This window comes from Pelodiscus sinensis, chromosome 2 (assembly GCF_049634645.1).
Source record: "Pelodiscus sinensis isolate JC-2024 chromosome 2, ASM4963464v1, whole genome shotgun sequence".
NCBI classification, from domain to species: domain Eukaryota; kingdom Metazoa; phylum Chordata; order Testudines; family Trionychidae; genus Pelodiscus; species Pelodiscus sinensis.
Window position 1 is genome coordinate 238,597,201 of NC_134712.1, and position 23,836 is coordinate 238,621,036.

Here is a 23,836-nt window from a genome sequence, read left to right on the forward strand (position 1 = left end):
CGCAAGGTCCCAGTGACAGGAGGCCTCCAGGCCGACCGGGGCCAGGCGGTCACCTTACTCCTCCCCACCGGGGCGCGCCTTCCTCGCACCAAGGCCCTGGAACCCGTGAGTACGAGACTCCCGAACCGCGCGGCTGGAGGGAGGGCGGTGATGGAACGTGCGCGGTGGGGCTGAGGGTGGGGGTGGGGGACAGGCGGGAAACACCCCTCAGGCCTCCAATGGCCCTTGCTGAGCCGCAACCGGCTGGGGCGGGAGCTCAAACGCACCTCCCACCCACGCAACGCAGCCCGCGCACGCCACGCCCCCTCTCAACTCGGTGCCTGACGGGATAGTGGGCGGACGCGCGCATGCGCGCTCGCATTTCCCTTCATGCACGGCGGCTAAGGAGCGGCGCCGGCGGTTAACGGCAGTCGCGGGAGAATTCGAACCGGGGGGAGAGCGAGAGAGCGCTGAGCGAGAGCGGCTCGCTCCCGTGTGAGTCTGCGGGTGTTGCGGGCCGGGTGAAGCGATGCGGCTGCTTGTCAGTGTCAGGGCTGGCCTGAGTGCCGGGGCTGGGGGGTTTCTGTCCCGGCTACGCGTGACAGCAGGCGGGCGGGAGAGTTGGTGGTGGGGAGGGAGCTCGCAGTGGCGGGGCGGCTACCGGAATCCAATCGGGTGCCGTGTTCACAGGACTCCTGCGTCCCGTCCGGGAAGAAGGGCTCCCGCCCCAGCAGGTAGCGCCCCTGAGAGAAAAGGTGCCGCCTAGGGGCAGCGCATCGTGAGGTCTCTGGCGCAGCGGGGTCAGCGATGGGGTGCGTGTCCCGTGCGCCGCTCTGCCCCAGCCAGCAGACGGGGCCTTGCTCTTTCCCGAAGGAGCCTGCTTGCTGCCTTGCCTCTCGGCTTCTAGGCGTAATGGCTGTTCCGTCGCAGCCAATAGTGGGGCGACGTTAACAACAGGAAAAAAACAAAAACAAAGCAAAGCAGGCGAGATGGTAGCGCTGAAATCTACCTGATTATGAAATGGTCACTGATAGGACCTGAGCCACTAAACTGATCAGAACACTTCTAAGTGCTGCTGCAAGTGGTGCTATGCCAGTGTAGAGCCTTGCGGACAGGGCAGTTACTGAAATAAGCCTTTTCCTTTGCTCTGTTTCTACAAGTTCTTTGGATGAAGGGTTTTGCAAATGGAATATAGGTCAGTGACACGGTAGCAACACATTATTTGTGTTTTCGCTTACTAACTAAAAGCTGGGTTTTGCATTACTAACAATTGAAATGTCAGGCTTCCACTTAAGGTTTTCTCTTGCTTTTCCTATCCTGGCATATAATTTTACTGTTACATTTTGAGTTTAATATCTATAGGCCTTTGCTCATTACCTTGGAATATACATTGTTACATCTTTGTAGCTCATTTTTTTTAAATGGGGAGGAGCTACACAAAGAAATTACAACTCATAACTTTTCTCTTGGTTTTCTGTATGATAAAGTTGGATGTGTCAGCCACCCAAATAATGGACGATTTGCAATAAATATCTACAAATTATGTGGAAGAGAATAAAGTGGGATGGGTGGGTAAATATCATTGATGACAATAAAATGCCTCAAGTATAAGCATTATTGATGGTTGCAGAAGGGTGCTGAGGCTTGTTGATAGTTATCTAAAAAGAATTACAATGTAAAGAAGTGGGAATCCTGTCTTGTTTTCTTACTTGAAAAGACATTTTTTTGATATTGCTCTGCACCCCCATTTTAAACATCACAGTTTCTGAAATTAATTTTTTTGCCACAGAAAATATCTAATAAGCTTCAGAAATAAGCAGCGACCACAGAGCTTATTATGGATGCTAGATTCAGATAGTGAGGGTATAGTTATATGTCCATCTTCGCTAATGCTGAATTCTTGTTTAAATTTCCTTACCAGGTGATAGAGGCAATATTACACCTCAGATGCACCATTTTTTTTAAAGATCTGGCAGAAAAATGTGAATTGAATTTGTTCTTATTGTTAGAAACCACAGGATGAAGTCCTGTTCTTTGTTCAAAAGTTCAATATTTTGTGAAATTCATCCTTTTATCTAGATACTTAAAACAAAATCAGTTCTCACCATTCTCAGTCTCTCTCTCAAAAATAATATAAAAATGTGTTATATAACATATAAACCTTAAAACACTGGTTTCAAAATTGAGGTCCACAGACCATTCCTGGCTGGACCAGTTGCACAATCTGTCCTGGGGGATGCAGGCGGCCCTGTCCCCTAAGCCCTGCCCCTTCCTGCCATTAACCTGCCCTTTCCCCTCCTTGGCACTCTGTTCCCTAAAGGATGTGGCTTTGAGGATTATGGGGGTGGGCTGTCAGGGGTCCACACTTTATTTGTCTCTGGCTGACAAGTGCTTTATTATAGTAAACTGCTTGCCCAGAGCAGTGTGGAGTTGTGTTTGATCTACAGGGCATCCCACTATTATTGGCCCCGGTATAAGTCTGTTCCACACTGAAGTAATTGATGCTTATAGAAACGGATGTGTTATAAGTCCTCCCATTCCCCACTCTTAAGTTGTGCAAACCTCTCCTCCTCCCCCCCCAATTTGCACAAATGGAAGTCAGCTGCAGGAAAAAAAATTCCCTGCTTTAAGTTATTTTGCTATAAATCCCAAGGTGTTTTTTTTTTTTAACGTATCTTGGACTTATAGCAAGGACGGCCTGTAATGAAGCTAATGCAGTGCTATCATTAGGGGTGTAAAAAATATAGAAAAGAATTATCCATGTAACCAATTGGTTACACAGTTAAATGGTTTAGGGCAGTGGTCCCCAACCTTTTGAGGTTGTCGGGCGCCAGGTGGTGTGGCCGTTCGCCCGCCGGGCGCCAGGGGGCGGGGACACTTGCGCGCCCCGGGGGCCAGTGCTCCCCCCGCCAAGCGCCACGCGCCCGGGGCCAGGCCAGCCCCGAGCACCTGGCGGGCGCATGCAAATGCCCCCGCGGGCGCCACGGCGCCCACAGGCACCGTGTTGGGGACCACGGGTTTAGGGTATGTAGTGGTAGGGAGGTAGCCCCTCACTGTGAACTCTGCCCCTCCTAGATCCAGCAACCAGCCATAACACCTTCGGTCCCAGGTGCCTGCTCCGCTGCTGCTGCCAGCCACACTCCTGGCCGTCAGCCCTGCTTCTCCTTGTGCACAACTCCTGCTTCTCGTTATTGTGCACAACTGACCATACCAACTCCATAGATGTGCTCCTGCCTGGAGTAGACAGGTATTGGATTCTCTGTGTGGAGAAGAGCTGTGCAAGAACAGCTACAGACCATCTGTGGAAAGATAGGCATCTCTAAACAGATTACATAGGGGATGAAGGCAAAGTGAAATGATAGGGATCAGCAGCAGTGCCACATAAAAGCCAAGGACCTACACCAATTACCCTTAAGACCAAGGAGCGCAACAGTTTGGTGCTGAGCCAGAGTCCTATTGCTTCTATGATTAGCTGCATACCATATTTGCTGGAGATCCCATCAACACACTACAGATCAATTTGGATATCTTTGAGGAGTCTGAGAGAGACCTGTGCTAGAAACAAGGAGAAGTGGGTGAGATGTGGGAGAGATTTTGGAGAGAGGGTAATTGCAGTCATGTAATGGATCAGGATTTGTTAGAGCCATGGAGTCCAGTATAGGGATGTCAGTGACTAGTCTACTAGCCAATAAGCATACTTATGGTGAAATACACTGTGAAAAGTGTAGTCAAGAAACTAGGCTTAATATATTTACAGAACTGTGTTTTCTTCTCCCATCATAATAGTAACTACTGTTAAAAAATAGACATTGCTGTCCAAGACAGACAACTGGACTAGGGTATATATATTGTAGTAAAAAAAGTAGGTTAATTGGGCACTACTTTATCTCTTGCTGCTGTAGCCCTTGTGTCTTAGGTCAAGGTTGAAAGAATTTGGTGAGTATCAAGAAAAACTTGAAATGCCATTGTTTGTTGCTTTGTGTAAGTAAATATTGCTGATCGTGATATCCATTATTAGCTAAAAGGAGAGTTTGGTGGAAAAAATTATTTCCATTTAAAAATTTTCTTTAAAAATGGTCTATTTTCTACTAAATTAAGTGTTTTTCTTTTTAAAGTACAGTTTCTGAAGATTGGTGTCATTATAAACCAGAAAACTGACTAGTAAAGCTATCAGTTAACATGATTTTTGGGACAATGAATGACATAATCTGTTTCTTAAGGAGAATTATTTGGATGAGAAATGTATTGATCTTACTTTTGTTCTCATCATGCCTCTTTGTTTGCAAAATATACTGATTGAAAAATATTTTCTTTTCAGGTGACACTTTCTTTGATAACTTTGACTCTTTTTCCTTCTAGCTTCACAAATTAAGGACTTTAGAGAAAAACAAATTATGACAAGACGTGAAGCATTTCTACAAGTTGTATCTATAGATACTGTTGAGAAGTTTGTGAATTACATGCAAATTCATGTAAGTAAATATGAATAATAGACTTGGAAGGATTTCACTATCATACTTAGATTTTTTCTTTTGGTTTTCCATGTTAGTAACTGCATACATGTTTAGAATAATTATTGTGGTACTAATTTAATTTTAAAAATTAATACTTAAAATGCATTGCCAACTTAGACTGAATGTCTTCTGGCTACCAATCTAGTATGCACTAAACTCTTGAGGTCTCAGATTTGGTTCTGCCTGCAGATGACCAGGGTTCGTCAGCATTATACCAGCACCTGTCCTCTATTTATTCTTTACTAAGATATAGCGTGTGGTGTTAGGGGATCTTAATTAAACTGACTTGAGCATATTTATTTGTACAGTTTGCATAGGATACTTCTGTTCTTTGAATGATTGCTCATGTCCATTCGACATAGGTGTGCATGCCTACCACATACACTGGTGCCAGAAGTTTTTCCTTAAGCAAGTACCCATAGGCTACGTCTACACTACATGCTTGCGCAAGAAGCCTTTTGCACAATAGTTTTTGCGCAAAAACTTCTTGTGTAAGATCACGTCCACACCTCTTGCTCAAAAAAGCTCTTATGGCCATTCACAGAAAACCTACCGACCGCTATGCCTACCTTCATGCCTCCAGCTTCCATCCCGGACACACCACAGGATGCATTGTCTACAGCCAAGCACTAAGGTACAACCGCATTTGCTCCAACCCCTCAAACAGAAACCAAAACCTACAAGATCTTCACCAAGCATTCTTGAAACTACGATAACCGCACGAGGAAGCGAGGAAACCGATTAACAGAGCCAGACATGTACCCAGAAGCCTCCTACTACAAGACAAGCCCAAGAAAGAAACCAAAGAACTCCACTGGCCATCACCTACAATCTTCAGCTAATACCTCTCCAATGCATCATCCGTGATCTAAAACCCATCCTGGAAAATGATCCCTCACTTTCACAGGCCTTGGGAGGTAGGCCAGTCCTTGCCCACAGACAACCTGCCAATCTGAAGCAAATTCTCACCAGCAACTATCCATTGCATCACAGTAACTCTAACTCAGGAACCAATCCATGCAACAAACCTCTGTGCCAACTCTACCCACATATTTACACCAGCGACACCATCACAGGACCTAACCAGATCAGCCACACTGTCACTGATTCATTCACCTGCACATCTACCAATGTAACATATGCCATCATATGCCAGCATTGCCCCTCTGCTATATACATTGACCAAACTGGACAGTGCCTACATAAAAGAATAAATGGCCACAAATCAGATATTAGGAATGGCAATCTACAAAAACCTGTAGGAGAACACATCAATCTCCCTGGACACACAGTAGCAGATTTAAAGGTAGCCACCCTGAAGCAAAAAAACCTTCAAGACCAGACTTCAAAGAGTAACTGCTGAGCTACAGTTCATCTGCAAATTTGACACTATCATTTTAGGATTAAACAAAGACTGTGAATGGCTAGCCAACTACAAAAGCAGTTTCTCCTCTCTTGGTGTTCACACCTCCAGATCAGCTGCTAGAAGTGGCCTCACCCTCCCTGATGTAATTAATCTAATTATCTCTAGCCTTATTCAGGCCTGCATATTTATACCTGCCTCTGGAAATTTCTACTACATGCATCTGACAAAGTGAGTCTTTGCCCACGAAAGCTTATGCTTATGCTCCAGTAAATCTGTTAGTCTATAAGGTGCCACAGGACTGCTTGTCACTTTTTCAAGGGGAGAAAAGGCAGTCAGCCAGTGGACAGGCTGGAGAAGGCCCCAAAGGCACAGAGTCCGTGTTGGAGATCTGTCATCCCTCCATGCTGGAGGCCTTCCAGGCGACACAGGATATAAGTGCCATGCTGGTTCCACCCCTGCCCTGATGTCTATGGGACACTGGCACCGGCCCTGATGTCTATGGGACACTGGCACCGGCCTTGGGGTAAACTGCTGGTCAGTCCTTGATTGCCAGGCATGGTCTTATCCCTCATTCTCCAGTGTCTTAGAAGAGAGTGCTACTAAGTCTCCATATGTCTGCACGTGAGACACGGGCATGAAGCATGATCTTCCGTGTAACCAGAGTTGGCGCACAGACCTATGCTGGCGCGCTGGCGCACAGACCTATGCAAGCACACGTCCCCCCTGCACCAGAGGTGTGCTGCCAAAGGGTCCTCTCACCACGGCACCAGTGCCATTTGCTGTGCCATAGGTACTTGCCGGCACCAAGCCTGTTCAGCTGTCGAGGCATGAACCAGAGGTACTTGCCGGCACCAAGCCTGTTCAGCTGTCGAGGCATGAACCAGTTCTTCTGGTCCCTGTCCCAGTCCCACCACTGTGGAACCTTGGTCTGGCACCATTTGCTGGACTCAAGGAGTGGATTGTCAGGCCCTCAAAGTTCCTGCTGATGCTCCAGACTCTGCTGATGCTCCAGACTCTCCCAGTTACGGTGATCTCCATTGGTGACAGAGGCCTGGCACTAGAAAAACTGCCACTCCTCTTTGTGGGTGTCAGCAAGCATCCACTCTGGCAGTATGGTGTGTTGGAAGTGGCATCCATCCCCCAGTGCAGCAGACAGCACAACAGATAGCAGCGTCAACCTCGGTGCCACCTTCGCATGGCCATAGTCTCAGTGACAGACACAGTGGTGCCCATGGGCACCCTGAGGCTTCCTGGTTCAGCCCCAGGTCACTCACTCAGTTTCCAGCATACCAGGGCCTTGAGGACTGGGGTACACCTGCCCCCCCCCTCCCCCCCAAGTGGTGGGCACAAGGGACCAGCCCCACAGGGTTAAGAAGCCTAGCCACCCCGGCCTCAGGTTATACCTGTCTCATAGAGCTGGAAGGGAGCTTGAGAGTTCATTGAGTCCAGTCCCCTGCCCTCACAGCAGGACCAAGTACCATCCCTGACAGATTTGCCCCACATCCCTAAATGGCCCCCTCAAGGATTGAACTCACAACCCTGGGTTTAGCAGGCCAATACTCAAACCACTGAGCTATCCCCCAGGTTGCACCTGAGGATAACATCTGACTCCTGGGATTCTGCCAGGCTCTGTCCCTCCCTTCTGGATGGAGAGAAATTACGTTTCACCATTGGGTCCTGGCCACTGTCCAATATGGCTATACCCTCTAGTTCTCCCTTATATTGCCTTCCAATCCCTGCTCCCACCCCTCTTACTAGCAACTCTTTGAACAGGAGCTTTTCCAGTTGCTCCAGGTGGGGGCTACTGGAGCGAATACCACTGGAATTCAAGAACAAGGGTTTCTACTCTCACTGCTTCTTATTCCTAAGATGAAGGGAGCTTATGACCTCTACTGGAACTGTGAGGGCTCAACGAGTATCTGGCCCACTTCAAGTTCCACATGGAGCCACTATTGGCCCTGAACTGTTATCTTGGGGACTGGTATGCCACTCAACCTCAAAGATGCATACTTCTACATCGCCATCTTTGAGGGCCACAAGTGATTCCTGAGATTTGTAGTTGCAAGGAAACATTTCCAACTTGCATTCCTCCCTGTAGTGGGTTGGAGTGGCCACGCACTGACCCCGAAGGGGAGGTGCCCCTCCCAGAGCCTTGGATAGCTGAACCTGGCCCTAATGAGCCACCTGGCCGGAAACCAAGGGCCAGAGAGGTAAAAAGCCTGCTAGCCAGGCCAGTGAGGCCCCAACCACTGAAGAGGCCAGAGGGCTCCTCTGCATCTCGAGGAAGGGACCTAAGGCGTGGGGAGGTGGAGAGCTGGCGTGATCCACCGGGATCCCTGCTGCACAGCGGCCTGAAGGAACAGCTGAAACCAGAGGGCTCCCCTGCACACTGCAGAGTGGAGCAAATGCCTGGGGAGGTAGTGAGCTGGCGTGGACTGCTGGGGCCCTTGCTGCACGGAGGCCTGGAGGAACACCAGCCTTCCCTAGACTTCCTAAACAGCCTGCAAGCCACAGAGGAGTGGCCTATGGACCTTGACCGCCCCTCTCCCTGACGCTGTGGGAGGCCTACAGGACTACCAGGTACATGCTGAGAGTGAGGAGGGAAGTGGCCCAGGGACAGCATGGACATAGACCTGCCCGAATCAGCGTCTTTTGGGCTGGAGCCCCCGCTAATCCAGCAGCAGTAACCTGCTGCCTCTAGGGCCCTGGGCCAAGGCACAGTAGAGTGGACGGGCGGGCATGTGCCCCCCCCCCTGCAACCCACCGCTTGGGTGGTAGTCTCCCCCTCTCCGCCATCGCTGGCAAGCTGCCTGCAACCCTCCTGAGCAAGAAGACCCAACCGTATATGTCTTACAAACTGTTTTCCTGTGGCCCCACCCTCAACCAGGACTGGGCCTTAATTACCTGTTTGGGCTTATAGACTGCTTTGCCTGCTGCCTTGCCCTGGCCAAGGGCTGGCCTAAACTGTTGTGCCTGCTGCCCCACCCTGACCAAAAGCAGGGCTCTGAACTGTTACCTGCTGCCCTGCCCTGACTGAAGGCGGGCCACCCTACAAACTTTACCTGCGGCCCGCCCTAGACTAGGACTGGGCCCTCTTCACCATAGACTTGGCAGCCCACCCTGAACTAAGGCCGGGCCTCTGTCTCTCATTTATTGGCCTGCCCAAACCCAGGCCGCCCTTGTTATTGTTCACCTTTTTGTCCGCCCACCCTGAGGTAAGGATGATGGAACCCCAGACTGGTTGGTGGTTGTTCTAATTCCCCCGTCCCGCCCCCCCAGAGACGGATCTGGGTGTTGTGGGTTGGAGTGACCACCCACTGACCCCGAAGTGGAGGTGCCCCTCCCAGAGCTGACTAGTTTATGCTCCCCTTTGGATTGTCTACAGCCACTATGGCCTTTACCAAGGGCATGTTGGGGGTGGTGGCATACCTGAACTATCAGGGCTTCCGGGTGTGCTGTTACCTGGACAACTGGCTCTTCAAGAGGCCATCCAAATAGAAAGTTCAGCTAGATGTCGCTTCCTACTGGAAACGTGCTGTCATTTTGGGCTCCTAATAAACAAAAATAAATGCCTTTTGGTGCCTACCCAGAGGATAGAGTTTATAGGAGTGGTCCTGGACTCCACTACGGCCAGAACATTGCTCCCCCAAGAGAGATTCAAAGCACTCTCTGCTCTTGTTCATCAGCTCATGCTTGCTCCCACAACTACAACGTGAGTGTGTTTACAAATCCTGGGCCATGTGGTGGCTTGCATGTATGTGGTGACCCTGGCCAGGCTCAGAATGAGGCCCCTCCAGTTGTGGTTGGCCTCAGTTTACGCTCCGGCAAGACCTTACCTGGAGTGGATGATGACTGTGCCACCCGGGGTCCTCTGTGCCTTGGCCTGGTGGACAGATCCAACACAGCTTATGTCGGGCGTGCCATACCACCCTCACCTGTGCTTCAGGGAGCTGGTTGCTAATGTGTTGGATAGCAGTTGGGGAGCCCCCATAGGGGCCCTTCGCACCAAGGCATGTGCTCCCCTCAAGAAAGGGCACTCAACATAAATGTGAAAGAGTTATGGGAAATCAGGAATGCATATGAGGTGTTCCTACTGCATCTAAAGGGCACAGTGGTGCATGTACTTATGGACAACACTGCTACCAGGTATTACATAAACAGACAAGCTGGGGGAGGGAGGGAGGGGTGCTTGGTCTCCAGAGCTCTGCGTAGTGGCAATGAGGCTCTGGCAGTTTTGCATCCTGCAGTGCGTCATGCTGGGAGCCCATCACCTTCCAGGGATCTGAAACAATCATCACACGTGGCCACTTCTCCCCAACATGACAGCCTGAGTCTGGGAAGATGGAGGCAATCTGCTAGTGGATCACTTTGCAACAAGTGATAACGCAAAGTGCAGACAGTTCTGTTCCAGATTTGGCCTTCAGCGGGGCTCTCGGCCAGATGAATTTCTATACAGGTGGTTAGAAGGCCTCCTTTATGCTTTCCCTCCATTTCCCCTCCTCGGCAGGGTCCTACAAAATGTCAAGAGGGACAAAGTGATGGTCATCCTTATTGTGCTGGCCTGGCCTTGCCAGCACTGGTTTGGGGCACTGTTGAACCTGGTGTCCCACATGCCCAGGAGGCTGCTACTGAGATCAAACCTACTTTCCCAGGACCAAGGGCACTTTCTCCACCTGAACCTCACTTCGCTCCACCTGACGGTGTGGTTCATCTGTGGCTGAACCTCCAGGAGCTGGCATGTTCAGGGGATGTGCAGCAGGTTCTCCCTGAGAGTCATAAGCCCTGAACGCGATCCACTTATGGGCTAAATGGACTTGTTTCTCCATGTGGGCACAATAATGGCGGGTGGTTCTGGCCAAGGCCTCCCTTCAGGAGATCCTAGACTACTTGCTGTCCCTGAAGTGTCAGGGTTTGTCTGTGGCCACCCTCAAGGTCCACTTGGCAGCCACTTCCATCTGCCACTGCAGGGTTGCTCGGCATTCTCCCATGGGGTTACCTCTTGGTTCCTAAGGGGCCTGGAGAGGGTCTACCTAAAGGTCAGGAATCGTCTTCTGCATTGGGACCTGAACCTGGTCCTGTGAAGGCTCACATGTACCCCGTTTGAGCCATAGCTATGTGCCCCCTGTTGCTACTCTCCTTCGAGCTGGCATTCTGATTGCCATTACTTGGACTAGATGGATGTTGGTGTTCCAAGCGTCGGAACCTCCATATTCCTGGTTCTTCAAGGACAAACTTCAGCTATGGCTACACCTGACCTTTCTCCTCAGGGTGGTCTCTGTTTTCCATGTGGACCAGGACAATTTTCTGCCATTCTTCTACCCCAACCCTCGTGAACAATGAGGAGAGGTGCCTCCATGCACTGGATGTGTGTCAGATGCTGGCTTTTTACCTGGAGAGGACACGGGCCTATGTGGAGTGTGGGAGGGGTTCCCCAATCTCATCCCCAGGGCTGTTTAAATGTGCATGTGCTATGATTTAGTGAGGACCTGGCCACCAGAGTTGATTAGGACCCACTCCACTAGGGCTCAAGCTTCCCCACGGGCTTACCTTGCACATGTCCAGATCCAGGATATCTGTTAAGTACATAAATTCATGTTTCATTATGCCATCATGCAGCAGGCCAGGGAAGATGCTGTGTTTGCTGGGGCTGTTTTGCAGTCTGCATTTACATAACTCCCCACCTACGTAGACACTGCTTATAGTTACCTATGTTGAATGGACATAAGCAAGCACTCGAAGAAGAAAGGCAGTTACCTGTTGTGTAACTGGTGTTCTTCGAAATGTGTTGCTCATGTCCATTCACCCTCCCACCCTTCTCCCCTCTGTCTCTGCCCTCCCCAGCCCTTCCCCTCTGAAGGGGCTGAGGTAGAAGGGGTCGGGGGTGTTCCCCATATAATGTTGCATCTATGCACCACTTTAGGGGGTGCTGAGGACCATGGCCTCTGCAGGTACCGTTTAGGGCAAAACTTCTGGTACCAATGTATCTGGCAGGCACACATAGTTCTGTTAAATGGGCATGAGCAATGCATCTCAAAGACCAGCAGTTAGAGAACAGGTAACTGTCTTTTTCTCAGCAAAGCTTAGACTGAGTTCTGCTTGGTTTCAATATTATGCTGTTATATTTCCATGTAAATCTGTCCCATAAGGGAATTTTAAATGTGAACTGTCAGCAATCCAATGCCTGAAATAAACACCTGAGCTCCAGAAAAAGACACAGAAACAAAGTATAATTTCATAATTACACAGCCGAGAACTATTAACTAGACTTTAGAGTTAAGTATAGGTTGAACCTCTCTAGTCCAGCACTCTGGTCCAGCAACGTCTGTGGTCCAGCATGATTTTAGTTAGCTAGATGTCTACTTAGCATGGGTATGGCCAAGTTTCCCACCGTCCCAGTCCCATAAAGTTTGTTTACAACCACTAGTTCTGGCTCTGTGTTCTGTGCTGTTATTTATCTCTAATTTACCCCTTAATGTATTTTAAGAGCCCAGTGGTTCAACAAATTCTGGTTTAGCACCAGTCAGTGTGCTGGACTAGAGAAGTGCAACCTGTATAACAAATGGCATATACTGTATTACCAGTCACTCAATTGAGAAGCTTAACTGCCAAATAACTCAACCAGGAGTAGACTTTTGAAATGGCAAATGAAGATTTAACCATGTGATTCCCATTAATAAAGAACTGATCAGTTATATGTTCACACTACTTTGAAAATGTGCTTGTTTTAACTCTGACTAAAAAATGAAACATGATTCCCTGCAGAGAGATACCGGGTAACTACATTGCATGTTGGTATGTTTTATATCCAACTTGTTCACTCTTGAAATATAATGATGAGTCCTATGGCACCTTAGAGACTAACAAATTTATTAGCTTTTGTGAGTAAAACATACTTCATCAGCTGAGTTGGAGTGGGAATTTCACTCCTCAGCTGATGAAGTGGGTTTTACCCATGAAAGCTCATGTCCGAATACATTACTCAAGATGCCCCAGGACTGCTCATTCATCTACTCTGGGTAGCTTCAAGCAATCAAGGAGACCTGATTCTTGCATCTGAGACCTTCATTGACAAAATTTAAGCAGATCTGAGATAAAATAGGATCTAGGCCCACTTCTTTTATATCTCAAGCAAGTTGTGGTCACAGCAGGGCTTCTGGTTGAAGAATAGGCACGAATATTGTTGTTTTGAAGCTAATCTCTTTCCTAGACACACACTGGTAATTTAGTTGCATTCATTAGTATAAAGCAATTAACTATCAAATTATTCATAGGCAGCTTATTACAAATTTCAAAGAGAAATGAAGATGACCCCCATTGCAGCTGTGACAGCCTGGGGAAGGGGAAGAGGTGCAGTGATTGGGACAACAGCCCAGAGACAGATGCTAGGAGTGGGGCTCCCAGCTGGGCTTATGGGCCAGCAGTGGGCTCTTGAGGTAGGGGTTCCCCCTGCTGCTAGAGCGTGGTGCCTGACCGCCCAGAGTCCGGCTGCCCCATGGAGATTCATTCCCCTCCCCAGCGGCTAAACTTTCTGCAGCTGCCAGAGCACCCCCGATCAGCTGCACTGACCTGTCTGCTCCTTCCCTTCTACCTTGGCAGACAGATGGGTGGCCCTGGGCTCTGTGAGCAGGGCTGGGGCAGGGAGCAGCTCAGGCAGGACCTCAGAAGGGAGAGGTCAGGACAGTGCTCCCCTCTCCCGCGCTGCTGCTTTTCCCACTTCAGAAGGCTGCAGTGCCCCAGAACGTCACATGCATGTGGCACTACCTGCGCCTTTCTGCACCCCACGTGGGATAGGCAAGCACCCCATTCCACTTGGTTGCTGAGGTTAGAGCTCGGCCTGGTGAATGCTGCGGCCGGGGGTGTGAGTTGGTGGGGAAGGGTGAAGGGGCCCTGGCTCAGAGGAGTGGGGAGAGAGGAGAAGGGGCCCAGCCTGGTGACGGAGGGGGAGGAGGTAACCCGATTTAATGGGAAGGGGGGGCCCCCAGCTAGCATGGTGGGGGAGGAGGGTCCCAGCCTGGCGCAGCTGTAGCCCAGTCCTCCCTGGTGGCCGCAGGGGAGGGGGGAGAGCTGGGGTTGGGAAGCACAGCAAGCAGGGGGCACAACCTCCTAGATTTTCTAAACATTAAGCCTATTGGAGGGAGGTCTTGGTTCTATAAAGTTCTTTGAGAACACGGGAGGGAGAATCATAGAATCATAGTGGTCATTGAGTCTAGTCCTCTGTCCTCATGGCAGGACTAAGTACCATCTAGACCAATGATTCCCAACCTTTTCGAGCATATGGACCCTTTTTCAATCTATTAAAATTTTATGCCCTCCCTCCCCCAAGAGGAGCAGCAGGAAGCAGCGGCCAGCAAGTTCCTTGGCCTGCACCACTTTCTCAGCTCCCACTCCCTCCATCCCCTGTCCCTCTATGGAGGATACAGTGGGGGGGCTCTTGTGGCCGGGCAAAGAACCCTGGTAGAAGGGGGGGAAAAGAAAAGGAAAAGAAAACTTTGGATTGGGCCCATTGCAGGACTGGGAGAAGGGAGAGGACTGGAGTGTAAATGACAGTGCAGCTGGCGGCAGCAGGATGGATAGTGCTTCCTGTATCATGGTCCCATCCTGAGGGCGGGAGGCAGTGTGCATGCAGTTGGTTTCAAACAGCGAGTCTCGGGTGAGTCACCTGATGGAAAGTCGCAGTCCCATGATGGGCCTGATCCTTACTTTTCCTTTCCTTTCCTCAACTTTCCATGGATTCCCTATAGTACCATGGTCTGCGGACCCCAGGTTCGGAACCACTGGTCTTAGACTATCCCTGATAGATGTCTATCTAACCTGCTCTTAAATATCTCCAGAGATGGAGGTTCCACAACCTCCCTAGGCAATTTATTCCCGTGTTTAACCACCTTGACAGGAAGTTTTTCCTAAAGTCCAACCTAAATCTCCCTTGATGCAGTTTAAGCCCATTGTTGTCCTATCCTCAGAGGCCAAGGAGAACAATTTTTCTCCCTCCTCCTTGTGTGACACCCTTTTAGATACCTAAAGGGCTAGGTTCAGACTTTGGTGATGTGCTTCGAACAAGACCATCCATGACCTATCCAGCAGGCACTTTCCAACAGGGCACAGACGTTCCAGGTGAGTTTTGCTACTACCATGCCCTGGAGAAGGCATGGAAAGGTGCTGGCCAGGCTGGGAGCCTGCAGGCAGAAGCAGGGCAGCAGAGTAGAGCGGAAGAATGACTTCTTGTGTCTTGCTCACAACACTCCCGTTAATGTATCCAAGAACTATGTTTGCTTTTTTTGCAACAGCATCACACTGTTGACTCATATTTAGCTTGTGGTCCACTATGACCCCTAGATCCCTTTCTGCAGTATTCCTTCCTAGACAGTTGCTTTCCATTCTGTATGTGTGAAAATGATTTGTTCCTTCCTAAGTGGAGTACTTTGCATTTGTCCTTATTAAACTTCATCCTTTTTACCTCCGACCATTTCTCTAGTTTGTCCAGATCATTTTGAATTTTCACCCTATCCTCCAAAGCAGTTGCAACCCCTCCCAGCTTGGTATCATCTGCAAATGGAATGAACTTATTCTCTATGCCAATCGTTGATGAAGATATTGAACAGAATTGGTCCCAAAATAGACCCCTGCAGAACCCCACTTGTATTGCCCTTCCAGCATGATTCTAAACTATTTATATCTCCTCTCTGTGAATGGTTATCCAGCCAGTTATGCATTCACCTTATAGTAACCCCATGTAAGTTTTATTTGCCTAGTTTATTGACAAGAAGTGCATGACAAATTGTATCAAATGCCTTATTAAAATCTAGGTATACCACGTCCACCGCTTTTCCCTTATCCACAAGACTTGTTATCCTAGTTTATTGACAAGAAGTGCATGCCAAACTGTATCAAATGCCTTATTAAAATCTAGGTATACCACGTCCATCGCTTTTCCCTTCTCCACAAGACTTGTTATCCTATCAGAGAAAGCTATCAGATTGGTTTGACATGATTTATTCTTTACAAATCCATGCTGGCTGTTGCCTATTACCTTATTTTCTTCCAGATATTTGCAGATTAATTCCTTAATAGCAGAAGGAATATTGTACTTGGTCTGGTGGCCACTGAGCCCTCTGCTAACTACAGTTCCAATCAGCTCTTCTAAAGAGGGGAGCCATGAGACTTTAGACCTCTCAAGGTCGTTAGCATTAGTGTCTCATTCTACAGAGCTTAAGAAATTAGTATGGCTAAGATTTCTATAGCTCTTAAACTGATCTGCAGCTGGTGGAGTTTTGGTAGCAAGACTTAGATGTAGTGCAATATACAACAGGACATTCTTCCTCTCCTTCCTGCAGCTAAGTTCTTTGTGAGTGGGAGAGCCTATTTCTGTAGACCCTCACACGTTTACTTTTATCTCTTCTGTTTATCTTGCATTTAACTTCACTGATTATTACAAACTTTCATCTTAAACATAATCAGTGCAGGATTTTCCTTGATTATAACTCTGTAATATAAGAATAGAGTCATTCTCTCTAGCTGTTAGACATGAAGTTCTTGAAAGGAATATTTGGAGCATTTATACTCAGAAGGTGGTATTGTTTGAGGGTCATTGGGGAATGTGATTCATGAGTGATCCCACTTACTACTATACTCAAAGATTAAAAGATTGAGTTAATGTTGAATTTCAAGCAAACAATTTTCCCTTTATTACCAGGTATAATATTAAGGGTTCAAAGAAGTTATAACTGAGGCAAATGGAGTTTTGTTTAAAATATTTTATTGCAGTATGACTATGAGTGTAAATCTTACACAGAATAAATTAGTTATTTTGTATCTTGTAATGTTTCTGAACACTTTACAGAAGGATCCATTTGATCTGAATGAATTGCTTCAGGAATTACCAAGAAAACAGAAGGAAGCATTATGGGAGAGGCTGACACAACTAACAACACAAATTTTGATAGAAAACCCAGTGGAGGGATGGCAGAGGATTGAAGATGAAAGTGATGATGATGATATGGAAGTAGAACAAAGTCCAAAAATGGTAAAATAAAATCTTCCATTATGCTGTTCAAGATGCTGCGTACTTTCACTTAGGATCTTCTACCAGCAAAGAGATACACTTAGAGATGACACAGAATTGGTGTAAATTGCGTATAACTTTAAAAAACAGCTCAAGATTTTTCAGAGTTAATGCTCTTTAATCTTTTCTTGCTCTCTATACAGACAATAGTTTTGAAAGTTTACTGGAGTGATGCTAACCTTATATTAATGGATCAAATGCTATTACAAAATCAGTCTTTTACAAATTCAGAGCTCTATTAGGGAGCCATGAAATTGACAAGAATGATAGCCAACGTAAATAACTCAGTGTATGCATGGACTAAGGATGTTAAAATGGGGATAATCAGCTAATTGAGTATGCTATGGAATTTCCATCAACTACTCCATTAGTTGATGGAGGGGGTGCTTGCTGTGGCTCTGCAGTTTAAATGTAGTAGGAGCTGGGCTGCTGCCTGGTTCCTACTACATTTAAGCTGCAGAGCTGCAGTAGGGTTAGCTCCCCTGGGCGACGTGAACTGGGACTTAAGTAGTACCCCTTGTGCTGCCCCAGGAGCTAACCCCACTGTGGTTCTGCCTTCGAAATGTAATAAGAGCTGCCTGGCGGCTCTTACTACATTTAAAAAGTAGAGGCGCAGTGTCTGGGAGTGGGTGCAAGGTAGGACAGCTGATTCTTGGCTCACGGTCAATCCCTCGCTGCACCTCTGCCCACCCACAGAGACAGTGCTGAGGGGAACCAGCTTTTTTGCCAGTTCTTCCCTGCACTGGCTCCTGCTTTCCCCGCACCCCTTGCTGCCTCTGATAGAGGCAGCAGGTGGTAGTGACTAGTTGACTACTCAAGTAGTCCTATCTCTAGCATAGACAATGCATCACCAAACTACAAAGATATAAGCCCTATGCCTCTAATGGAGATGGAGTTATAATGTTAGTGTAACAAATTAGTTCTTCTTCGAGTAGTTCCCTGTGGGTGCTCCACTGTAGGTGTCAGCTTGCCCTGGCGCCACAGATCGGAATTTTGCCTAGCAATAGCTGGTTGAGCTGCGCGTGCACACGTGGCGTCTTGTGCCATTCAGGCCCGTTGCTTCGCGCGTGTGGCCCGACCCCATCTCAGTTCCTCTGTTACTGCCCTAGGCTGCAGATGGAACTCCACTGTTCTCCCCAGAGATTTACCTAAGAATCTTTCGTTAGTTAGTTTAGCCATTAGTAACACTCATAACCTCGTTAGAGTTATTTAGATTAGTCTTAGTAGTGTAGTTATTGTTAAAAAAATACAACAGAAATGGAGCTGCTATTGCTTAGCTGCGAGCAACTCCGCCCTCCCCCCCAAAAAAAAATGGAAAAGAAAAAGGAGAGACGAGAAAAGCAGAAAAGAAGAGAAAACTGGAAGGTGAACCTAACCTTCTCTCCCAAAATAGTGTGACCACAATGCCAGGGTCTCCTGATTTTTAAAAACTGATACCTGTCATGAGGCTATGCCGGTCTCAGACGGCCATTCGTTCTAGATCTGCTGCCTCGGTGAGGCACACATTCCACAAAAATGCGCCCATTGCAGTAAGTTAACTGCCCAGGTCCAACAAGACATGGAGATGTGGCTACACATGCTCCTTTTTGATAAAGCACTTCAGCCTTCTGAGACACGCATCTCGGCTGCTTGCCCAGATCCTCCTAGGCCTGAGAAACAGAGGGCCAGCTCACCAGTGCCCAAGCCACTGTCAAAAAAGAGGATTTCACCTTCCTAATCCCTGCCAGTATCTACTTCAGTCCGAGTTAGCTCAGGGGATAATCTGGGAACCTCAGGCACTGGGCACTCCTCTCTAAGTCCTTGGAACTGAAGGCATGCTGTCAAACCCTCAGTGCCGTTAGCTGCACTGATATCAGTGCTGCCGAAAACTCCGGTACTGACTATGTCAGTGATACTGGCAAGAACTCCCTCTGCAGCATTGTCGGCACTGGAAAAGGCCCGCGCAAAAACAGATTGCATCCACAGATCTCCTAGCCCGGAACCAACTTTTTTGCCAGAACTGCTACCACCATCTTTGGTGCCTCATTCGCCAGCACCAATTCACAACACGTAACAAGGCCACAGTCCTCCACACCTTCATGTCTCCCTGGTGGCGTCACAATCACATGCCAGACCCTCTAGGCCAGTGGTCCCCAACCTTTCGGGGCTTCCAGGGGCGGAGCCGCTCACGCACTGGGCGCCCAGGGACAGGGGCTACCCATGCGCCGCGCCCCTGGGGCAGGGGCCACCCATGCACTGTGTGCCCGGGGGCGGGGCTGGCCCAGATCATTCTTCGGGCACACATAAATGCCCCAGTGGGGGCCATGGCGCCCGCGGACACTGGGTTGGGGACCACCGCTCTAGGCAGCTTTCTCCATCTTCTCAGTCATCCAGGAGCTCAGTTAGATCACTGAGATCCCCAGTTCACTCAATCCGCAGTGCATCTCAAGAGCACATGAGTGTTTTTTCCTCCAGACACTCCTCACCCACTAGATCATATTACGGCAAGTACATGTACTCCAGGTCATACCATCATCCATCCCTCTGGAGACCTGAATGGGGCTATCCCACCGTAATTGGTCACCATGTTTCAGGCGTTCAGTTAAATGTCTCTACTCCTCTGTTCCTCCCCCACCACCACATAGACAGTCACAACCTTCCCCACAGTCTCACGCCCCTTAAGCAATCAATTGCTTGGAGGTGGAGGGAGGTCAGATTATAGAGGAGGAAGAAACCCAGCATCCAGATATGTTTCCCACAGACTAGTTATCAATGTCGCCAGATGAGGCGGTAATACCTGGCGATTCTTCTCTTGTGGACGATCTGAAACAGTTCCAAGAACTTTTCAAGAGGGTAGCTACAATCCAACAAGTACAACTTTCAGAGGTTAGAGAGAAACAACACTGTCTCTTCAAAAATCTTCAGCCAATCCAAAAAAAACCCAAAGATAGCGCTTCCAATAGACGAGGTCATAATGGAAGCAGCAGACAAAATATGGCAGACAGCTGCATCTGCGCCTCCTACAAGTAAAAGAGCAGATAAGAAATACTTTGTCCCTTCCAAAGGGCTGGACTTTCTATTTATACATCCCCAACCCAATTCACTGGTAGTGGATGCAGCACAGCAATGTTCAAAAATCTCACAATACAAAAATACACGACAGGATGAGGAATTTAAGCGCGTGGACATACTCAGAAGAAAGGTTTACTCTTCCTCTACATTACTACTCAGTGTAGCCAATTGTGCTGCTCTACTCTTGAACCATGATTTTGACAATTACGCCAGGTTAGCAGAGGTAATAGAACACCTTCCCAACAATAAGAAGCTGAAACTGAAATTGATAGTACAAGAGGGTTATAGAACTGCCCGAACATTTCTCCTGATATCGATGGACATGGCAGACACCTCGGCTAGGTCCACTGTAACATCAATAGTAATGTGTCGAGGCTTGTAGCTCCAATCCACTGGGGTGCCTAAGGAGCTTCAGGGGAAGGTCAAGGACCTCTCTTTTGATAAGGAAAAACTTCGCTGCCAGGATGGACAAAGTCCTTCATTCAAGTAAGGCAGACACCTGCATCCACTACGCTCCGAACACTTGGAACGTATACCCCACCAGTTAGATGTTTTAGATACTGTCAGTGGTCTGAGTTTTGGTGTAGCAAGGAAAAAAATTAACTTAAGCCATGACAGGTTCACAAGGATGTTGACTGTGACCCCCCCAATTGGTTAGATGCAGATCAATCCTCATTATTATTTGTTCCATCGCCACAGGGACTTCCCTTATACTAGGAACCAACAGAGACCCTTAGACCAGAGCCGATCCAGAGCTCAACCTCTAAAGAGAAGGCAACAGTACAACTGCCCACCTGCAGCAAGTTTGAGACATTGGTTGGGGGGGGGGCCTGCCCGACCTCTCCTGCCATCAGAATCGCTCAGTTATTTTCCATCATTGCTTATGCCCATTTTGCAGTCTCTGGACTGCCATCACAACAGATTGATGGTTTTAGAAATAATCACCTCTGGTTACTCCATCCCATTCACCTCGATTCTTCCATCCTCCCCACCCATCCTGTCCCACTTCAGGGACTGCTCTCATGAAGACCTTCTGAGACAGGAAGTCCACCAGCTCCTAGACAATTACTCCAATTACTTCCTGATGGAGAAGTGCACTAGAGGCTGGTGACCCATCCTAGATCTGCAAAGATTCAACAAATACCTCAGAAAACAGCGATTCAAAACGGTCACTCTAGCGTCCATTATTGCAACTCTGGACAGGGAAGATTTATTTGTAGCCCTCAACCTGCAAGATGCATATTTTCATATTACAATCCATCCATCCACAGATGATTCCTCCAGTTCACCATAGGATCCGACCACTTTCAATATCATGTTCTGCCATTTGGCCTGTCATCGGCCCCATGAGTTTTTTCCAAGACACTAGCTGTAGTAGCCACGGCCCTTCATCGTTAAGGTGTGATTATCTTCCCATACCTCAACGATACCTCATAAAGGGAGCATTGAAGGAAGAAACTGTTCATATGATATCTGTGATGCGAGACCTATTCCAATCTCTGGGTCTCATAATCAACAACCAAAAATCCACCTTCCACCCTACTCGGTGGTTGGAATTCATAGCTGCCCATCTCGATTCTACCCAAGCACTCGCTTACCTCCCGAGGCAGAGATTCCATACAATACAAGACCTGATTACCATAATCACCAACAGTCTGTCTGACAGTCCTCACATGCCTGCAACTCAAGGGTCACATGGCGGCCACGACATACGTAGTTCAGAATGCTTGCCTGCACCTAAGATGCCTGCAACGTTGGCTGGCCTCGGTTTACACTCCATCAAAACATTGAACCTGAAAAAGTGTTCCCCCCCCGCCCCGCCAAGGTCATAGCTTCCTTCAAATGGTGGTCCTATCCAACTAACCTATTGGCAAGTGTGCCCTTCCAATGCAGTCATCCATTGGTGCAAATCATAATCGATGCTTCCCTAATAGGATGTGGAGCACATTTCCAAGACCTTGCTATTCAGGGTCAGTGGTCTAACCAAGAGAAATGGCTACACATAAATATTCTGGAGCTCTGAGCAGTCTCCAATGTCTGCAAACACTTCCATTCATATGTTATCAATCGCACCGTCATAATCCTGACAGACAATATGGCAACTGTGTATTATATAAATCGCCAGGGTGGAGCACAATCCTGTTCACTATGCACAGAGTCGGTCCAAACTATGGAAACGGTGCATAGCCAAGAGTATCATGTTGACTGTAACGTACTTAATACATAACACAGATGCAGACAACCTGAGCAGATACTTCCATACAGATCATGAATGGGAGATCAGTCTTCAAGTTATCTGATGTGTTTTTCGGATGTGGCGTTTTCCCCAAGTCGACCTCTTCGCCTCCCATAAGAACACAATATGTCCAGGCTATTACTCCAGGGCAGGCCTGGGACAGGGTTCACTAGGCAACATCTTTGTAATCTCTTGGAAATTACATCTCCTATATGCATTCCCTCACACTGCACTTATCCCAAAAACCCTGGAGAAAATCAGGCTGAAGTAATTTTAATAGCCCCTGCCTGGTCCAGCCAGATGTGGTTCCTTATCTCTTTCAAATGACTCTTCAACCCGCCTTCCTGTTACCATATCGTACCGATCTCCTAACCCAACAGAGGGGCACCCCACTGCACCCCAATCCTCGGAGCCTCCATTGACTGCATGACTCCTTTCTGGTTTCAAGATGCTGAGACACTCTGCTCTGACCGAGTGAATGAGGTCCTCTTTCACAGCAGACATGCTACTATCTGCACCACCTGTCTCTGTAAATGGATGAGATTCTCCAAATGGTGCAAATGAGCCGGCCTAGATCCACAGACTATTCCACTTCATAAGATACTGGACTACATAATGGATTTGAAACACGGAAATCTTCTGTCTCATCAATCCGAGTCCATTGATTGGCAATCAGTGCTTTTCTCTTACCTGTACAGGGGCACTTCGTCTTTGCTCATCCAGTCACTAGATGGCTTTTTAAAGGTCTTCAGAACATTTCCCCTCCACGAAGACCTCCACCCACCCCCCTCATGGAGCGTAGAACTGGTGTTCAACACTTTGAGACCACCATTTGGGCCTCTAGCTACATGTCCTCTACACATTATGTCAATAAAGGTGATCTGTCTTCTTACAATAATATCCACACATAGAGTCAGTGATCTTGCAGCTCTAACTGCGACCCCACCGTATATGTTTTTACTAAAGACACAGTTACCTTACAAACTCACCCTTCCTTCTTGCCTAAACTGTCATTGGACTTCTCTGTTAATGAACCAATCATTCTCCACACGTACTATCCCAAACCACAGTCACCCACACAGGAGGCAATACTTCATATTCTCGATGTTTGCAGAGCACTAGGGTACTACATTCAGCTGAGAGTCTTTTGCACCTCCCAACAATTTTGTCTCAGTGCTGAGCCAATGCAAGGGCAGACCACTCTCCTCGTAACGAATATCCAACATCATTGTATAGGGTATTACACGATGCTACAAACGACGACGGAAATCTCTCTCAATTCTGCCCAGAGCTCACTCTTCAAGAGCAGTTTCTACCACCACAGCATTTCTCTGCAGTGTATCCTTACGGAACATTTGCAGGGCTGCTGCCTTTATGAAGCACTATGTTGTTCCTAAAAACCTCTCAAGCAATGCTACAGTAGCTACAGCAGTCCTATCCACCGCTTCCAATAGGTGACTCTGAAGCCCGCCATCCAGTCTACATCTGACAACTGCTACAAAGTGACCTACAGTGGAGCACCCATGGGGACAGTACTCAAAGAAGAAAAGGAAGTTATTCACCGTGTGCAGTAACGATGGTTCTTCAAGATGTGTGTCCCCATGGATGCTCCATTACCCACCCTCCACCCC

General features: G+C 48.0%; 1 protein-coding gene across 4 annotated transcripts in view; it reads left to right on the forward strand.

Moving 5' to 3' along the window:
• Positions 1–320: 320 nt before the first annotated feature.
• NCAPG2 (non-SMC condensin II complex subunit G2) overlaps positions 321–23,836 on the forward strand; it is a 116,715-nt gene continuing 93,199 nt past the window's right edge. For 2 of the 4 annotated variants that reach the window (XM_075922741.1, XM_075922744.1), the window contains exons 1-3: positions 321–474; positions 4,339–4,451; positions 16,697–16,879. In XM_075922741.1, the coding sequence (XP_075778856.1) occupies positions 4,374–4,451; positions 16,697–16,879 (261 nt within the window). In that variant the 5' untranslated portion in view covers positions 321–474; positions 4,339–4,373. Of the gene's footprint in view, positions 475–545; positions 1,175–3,054; positions 3,227–4,338; positions 4,452–16,696; positions 16,880–23,836 lie in introns of those variants that run through there. The other 2 variants (XM_075922742.1, XM_075922743.1) reach the window with 2 other exon arrangements.